The sequence below is a fragment of the Oncorhynchus kisutch genome, linkage group LG23, assembly GCF_002021735.2.
Source record: "Oncorhynchus kisutch isolate 150728-3 linkage group LG23, Okis_V2, whole genome shotgun sequence".
In the NCBI taxonomy this organism is placed as follows: domain Eukaryota; kingdom Metazoa; phylum Chordata; class Actinopteri; order Salmoniformes; family Salmonidae; genus Oncorhynchus; species Oncorhynchus kisutch.
Genome location: NC_034196.2, coordinates 47,107,157 through 47,113,651, shown reverse-complemented (window position 1 = coordinate 47,113,651; position 6,495 = coordinate 47,107,157). Strand labels below are relative to the sequence as shown.

At 43.1% G+C, this 6,495-nt stretch overlaps 1 protein-coding gene across 1 annotated transcript; it reads right to left on the bottom strand.

The window, feature by feature from the left end:
* Positions 1–416: 416 nt before the first annotated feature.
* Positions 417–5,919, bottom strand: LOC109881296 (leucine-rich repeat-containing protein 19). The gene is made up of 5 exons (XM_020473455.2): positions 5,812–5,919; positions 3,704–3,811; positions 2,299–2,809; positions 1,917–2,114; positions 417–1,200 (listed from the first exon to the last, which is right to left on the bottom strand). Exons 2-5 carry the CDS (start codon positions 3,800–3,802, stop codon positions 854–856), a joined length of 1,155 nt encoding a protein of 384 aa, XP_020329044.1. The 5' UTR covers positions 3,803–3,811; positions 5,812–5,919; the 3' UTR covers positions 417–853.
* Between the last annotated feature and the right edge of the window lie 576 nt (positions 5,920–6,495).

The window sequence follows — 6,495 nt, the reverse complement described above, 5'->3', positions numbered from 1 at the left end:
TACCTTACAGTGAAATGCCTTACAGTGAAATGCCTTACAGTGAAATGCCTTACAGTGAAATGCTTACTTATGAGCCCCTAACCAACAATGCAGTTTAAAAATATATTTAAAAATGAAATAAAACACACCAAGACAGTCGTGAAGAGGAGCACGACAAAACCTATTCCCCCTCAGGAGACTGAAAATATTTGGCATTAGTCCTCAGATCCTCAAAAAGGTTCTACAGCTGCACCATCGAGAGCATCCGGACCGGTTGCATCACCGCCTGGTATTCATGTGTTCATTCCTTCATTCAGCCCCCTAACCCTAACTGTTTGCATACTATATTCTTGTAGCTGAAAATAGAGAACAACAGAGTAATGGATGTCATATTCACAGAGAGACGAGAGTAAGACGAGAGTAAGACGAGACGAGAGTAAGTACTCAAATATCTATTTAATAAGACCGGCAGTAGAACTTTGCAAGTAGCCTAAATCACGACCTCAAAACACCTCACATGGTCAGTCCTTTCCCAGAATTCCAACATTTTCAAAACTTCCAAATATTTACAAATGTACACAACTTTTAGGGGCACGTTTTTGTCAAAAAAAGGCCAAACAATGAATGATCATCAGTGGCAGCAGGCTATGCACGGTTTACGGACGGACGTGGCCTTCTGATACTATCAGTGAATAGAGTACAATTCGATAATTTATCGTCCATTATTTCAATGGAAAGGGATCATTTTGACGTCATAATACCCAAACTCAGGACTCTTGGCAGATTAGTCCAAGTGAGGACTAAGAGATATCCAAATCAAATCAAACAGACATACACAACCAGAAGGCTGGGAGCAACTCAGAGAGCATTATGGTTATCTGTTGTCTTCATAGACCCCAGTCTCTATATAACGGTCCTCTATGTATCCATCCTCCTCATTATCCAACCCGTCTAGGCCGTGGTCCAGCTCATGGGCGCTGGTCTCCGTTTGCTCCGTGTCCAAGCTGAAACTAGAGTAGCGCCCCGTAGTGTACACGTCAGCATCCTCGTCATCTCTCAACCGCTGGTGTCGGTAGTTGAACAGCAGCTTGTACCAGGACGGTGCCTTGACGGCACACACGATGAGCATAGAGGTGGTCAGGGCGATGGCTACCACACCCAGGAGAAACTTCCAGGTGTTCCCCACCACTGGCACCCCACTGCCACTGACTGGGCCCACACCTGAGCAAACAGAAACATCCAGGGGAGGGGTCACATACTTTTTTAACATTCTTCTGAGGTCTCCTCAGCAGGAAGGGGGTCAATTCGAATTGAAGGCTGCCAATTCAGGAAGTACACTGAAATTCCAATTCAATATTTGGGAAAAGTGGGTGTCTATTTTCACTGACTTGTCAATAAACTGGAAAGTGTCATCTATTTATTTCATTTTTGTTTCTTCATGTTTGTCAATTTTCTATTTGAATTGACCCCAACCTTGCTCCTCAGGATATGGGGCCTCATCAGACCACAGTGTTATAGAGTGATTTAACCTCCTTTCTCAGGGTAAGTGTGCTGATCTAGGATCAGGTCCCCCCACCTGTATGTGTAATCTTATTTATTATGATCTTAAAAGCAACCCTGATCCTAGATCAGCACTCTTACTCTTAATGACCCCGGAGTCACGTTTTTAACTCTTACGAGGTCTCCTTGGAGTGCAGCTGCTCTTGTCTAGATGACGGTTTCCTGCTGACTGAATCATAACTGAAGTCATCTACGACAGCATCAGTAGGTCACCTCTCTCATATGCATCTGTTGCTGTATTCAGTGTTTTAACCATCCAGCAAATCCAAGCTGTTTAGCTTGAAAAGTCTAGATCATATGATGTTGACAAGAGGAGACTATATCTACTGTAAGACCAAGTCAATTGATTTAATATATATATAGTTTTTTTATCTTACTGGTTAAGACGAGGCTTGCATTTGTAGTAACTGCAAGTGACACTGAGTGTGTAGTGGTCTGGGCTGAGGTTGGCTTAGTGGTTGACTGAGTTGTAGGTGGCGGAAGTGTTGTTGTTGATGATGACCCCGAAGAGCAGCTGGTACCGTTGTCCAGGATCCCTTGGTCCTCAGGGCTGGCACAGGTGGCATTTGAGACTCCTGAAGAAATACACACATTGCGTTTTTATCAACATGAAGGCACACTGGGTAAAGCAGGCCTCCTTTAAACATTGGTGTCAGTAGATGTCAGCATGGCGTAAGTAAGGACCACAGCCAGGCAGTGAATGGGGAAAAAATAGACCATGAGGATTACAAGCAAACAGAGAGAGAAAAAGATGCTTACTCATCTGAACCTTTGAGTCGGTAATCGATTTAATCCGGTTGAGAAATACACAAGAACAGTTCCAGGGATTTCCTTTCAGATCTAGCACCTTTAATGAATTGCTCTCCACAGAGATGTCGAACTCCCGCAGTGTGTTCCCCGCTAGCCTGAGGATAGACAGCTTCTTTAAATCATCCAGTAGATTTAGAGGTAGTGACTGTAGACGATTGTAGGACAGGTCCAGCTCCCTCAGGTTAACCAGGCCGGCCAACGCCTTTGGCTCCACTATACTGATGTTATTGCGGGACAGGTTGAGGACCTCCAGCTTTGACATGGCCTCAAACAGCTTCCCTGGCAGGACAGTCAACCAGTTACCATCTAGATGGAGCTCAATCAGATTGGAGTAGTTCTTCAGAGCAGCTTCATCAGCGTTGGATAACTCTATGAGGTTATTGCTCAGAATTAGTTTGGTGATGGTTTGACTGTAATTTGAGGGTATGAATCGCAGTGTCTTGAAGCTACAGTTCACAACCTGTAAATAGGATGACAAGTTAGGTTGAAGTTATTATTCAAGATGTATGCTATTATCTCATCAAAAGTTTCCCTCTCATTAAGCAGTTCATAGTTTCCCTCCTCTCACTAAGCGGTTCATAGTTTCCCTCTCACTAAGCAGTTCATAGTTTCCCTCCTCTCACTAAGCAGTTCATAGTTTCCCTCTCACTGAGCAGTTCATAGTTTACCTCCTCTCACTGAGCAGTTCATAGTTTCCCTCATCTCACTGAGCAGTTCATAGTTTCCCTCTCACTAAGCAGTTCATAGTTTCCCTCCTCTCACTGAGCAGTTCATAGTTTCCCTCTCACTAAGCAGTTCATAGTTTCCCTCTCACTAAGCAGTTCATAGTTTCCCTCTCACTAAGCAGTTCATAGTTTCCCTCCTCTCACTAAGCAGTTCATAGTTTCCCTCTCACTAAGCAGTTCATAGTTTCCCTCCTCTCACTAAGCAGTTCATAGTTTCCCTCTCACTAAGCGGTTCATAGTTTCCCTCTCACTAAGCAGTTCATAGTTTCCCTCCTCTCACTAAGCAGTTCATAGTTTCCCTCCTCTCACTAAGCAGTTCATAGTTTCCCTCTCACTGAGCAGTTCATAGTTTACCTCCTCTCACTGAGCAGTTCATAGTTTCCCTCATCTCACTGAGCAGTTCATAGTTTCCCTCTCACTAAGCAGTTCATAGTTTCCCTCCTCTCACTGAGCAGTTCATAGTTTCCCTCTCACTAAGCAGTTCATAGTTTCCCTCTCACTAAGCAGTTCATAGTTTCCCTCTCACTAAGCAGTTCATAGTTTCCCTCCTCTCATTCAGCAGTTCATAGTTTCCCTCTCATTAAGCAGTCCGTAGTTTCCTTCTCACTCAGTCCATAGTGTAAACTCACCAGTCCTCCAGTAGTCACCATTTGGTCCTCAGCCCCAGCTAGTCCAGTAGTCAGCAGTGTGCTCGCCAGCCACACTAGCAGAAGTTCACTTGCAGCCATGTTCTTTTCCTTCAATGAATAATATGAAAGATAATAAATACCATAAAAAGCTATTGAGATTTCAGATCATACTGAAGAGATATAGAAACAATAACGGAGTGTTTCCTTTGTGCTTCCCCGCTCACTCTGTAAGGCAATGATGAGACTGACGCTAACGGAGATCACAGTCTGTCTGATGAGACTGATGCTAACGGAGATCACAGTCTGTCTGATGAGACTGATGCTAACGGAGATCACAGTCTGTCTGATGTGACTGATGCTAACGGAGATCACAGTCTGTCTGATGAGACTGATGCTAACGGAGATCACAGTCTGTCTGATGAGACTGATGCTAACGGAGATCACAGTCTGTCTGATGAGACTGACGCTAACGGAGATCACAGTCTGTCTGATGAGACTGACGCTAACGGAGATCACAGTCTGTCTGATGAGATTGATGCTAACGGAGATCACAGTCTGTCTGATGAGACTGACGCTAACGGAGATCACAGTCTGTCTGATGAGACTGAAGCTAACGGAGATCACAGTCTGTCTGATGAGACTGACGCTAACGGAGATCACAGTCTGTCTGATGAGACTGACGCTAACGGAGAACAGTCTGTCTGATGAGACTGATGCTAACGGAGATCACAGTCTGTCTGATGAGACTGACGCTAACGGAGATCACAGTCTGTCTGATGAGACTGACGCTAACGGAGATCACAGTCTGTCTGATGAGACTGATGCTAACGGAGATCACAGTCTGTCTGATGAGACTGACGCTAACGGAGATCACAGTCTGTCTGATGAGACTGACGCTAACGGAGATCACAGTCTGTCTGATGAGACTGATGCTAACGGAGATCACAGTCTGTCTGATGAGACTGATGCTAACGGAGATCACAGTCTGTCTGATGAGACTGACGCTAACGGAGATCACAGTCTGTCTGATGACACTGACGGTACAGGAGATCACTGTCTGTCTGTCTGTCTGATGACACTGACGGTACAGGAGATCACTGTCTGTCTGTCTGTCTGTCTGTCTGTCTGTCTGTCTGTCTGTCTGTCTGTCTGTCTGTCTGTCTGTCTGTCTGTCTGTCTGTCTGTCTGTCTGTCTGTCTGTCTGTCTGTCTGTCTGATGACACTGACGGTACAGGGGATCACAGTCTGGGAAATCAACATCACAGGCTGTGTGAAGGACTGTCTTCTCTCTAGTTTCTATGTGTGTGTTTACTCCTCCACCGCGTCACAATGGAATGACACGGTATTTACCACAGTACTTCCTATCCATCATGACGTGTAGCGATTGATTATCACTATTTGAAACAAATGACTCCTCCGCGTCACGATAATGGAATGAGGAAAATGTTGCTTTACTAGAATCACGATGGGAGTCTCAATTATCACTATAAATCTGTCGAGCAACATCATAATCATGAGCAAGGTATGCGGCTGATGGAGTATCAGTGATGCGTGTCTCACTGGCAGCTAATAGGCCAGGTCTGAGTGTACATCAAGTTAATTCCTTGAATAACAAGCATTTATCTTGCTAAACAGATGTAGGATCGTAATTTGATCATATTGTTGCAGATTTTTTTTTAACTTGTAGTGTATTTAAGGCTTAGAAATCCTTCTGAAGTTTGTAATTTCCACTTTTTAATTTCAGACTTGATTTTCCCTTACGAAAAATGTATCAACCCCAACAAAAATGTCTGTTAATTATAATCCACATAATAATGTCTTCTTGCTGCAGGATTCTTTTTGTGTTGTAACAAACTGGCTCAAATTAAGATCATACATCTTGTATCACACACATGAATATTTTGTAGTGTAGGTTGACAAACAAATGTTTCCTGTTTGTCTGAAACTATGAAATTCCTTTAGCCACGAAGGCCATAGGTTGTCATGCACATTCTCATAAATAGAAGAACAAAAAACACTAGGACTTGTTGACATATCGAAGAATAAAAAACATGTCAACCCAAAAAACAATACATGATACTTTACAGATGTTTAAGTGAAATTCTTACCTGTGTGGGCTGAGGAGTGGAGCCTGTTGGAATGAGAGCAATGTAGAGAGCCTTTGGTCTGGGTCATAAAAGACGTTCAACTAGCTAGCTAAAGATTGACCACAATGTGTCTTTCTTATGAACTGTAAAACATTTATCAGACTTTGTCCTCAAAACCCTGTGACACTATGATCCAGGTTATTAATTAGTCAACTTGCATTTGTAGAGTGCCTGTCATTTTCAGACAGAAGTCACAAAGATCTTAACATTATCAGCAACCGTTTCAAAAAAGGGCTTGAATAAAATGGCAAAACTAAACATTAAGCAATGTCTTTGCTTCAAGAAAATAATTGTATTATTCGTCATCATAGTGTTTTGAAATGGATGAAATGTTTGGGGCTAGGAAGAGAAATATGCTGAAGAAATATGGCAACAGCATTTCTCCCATAGAGAGCTCTGATGGTTTCTACAGGCAGGAGGACATGATACTAACTCTGGTTTCTATAGGAAGGAGGACATGATACTAACTCTGGTTTCTATAGGAAGGAGGACATGATACTAACTCTGGTTTCTATAGGAAGGAGGACATGATACTAACTCTGGTTTCTATAGGAAGGAGGACATGATACTAACTCTGGTTTCTATAGGAAGGAGGACATGATACTAACTCTGGTTTCTATAGACAGGAGGACAAGATATTAAATC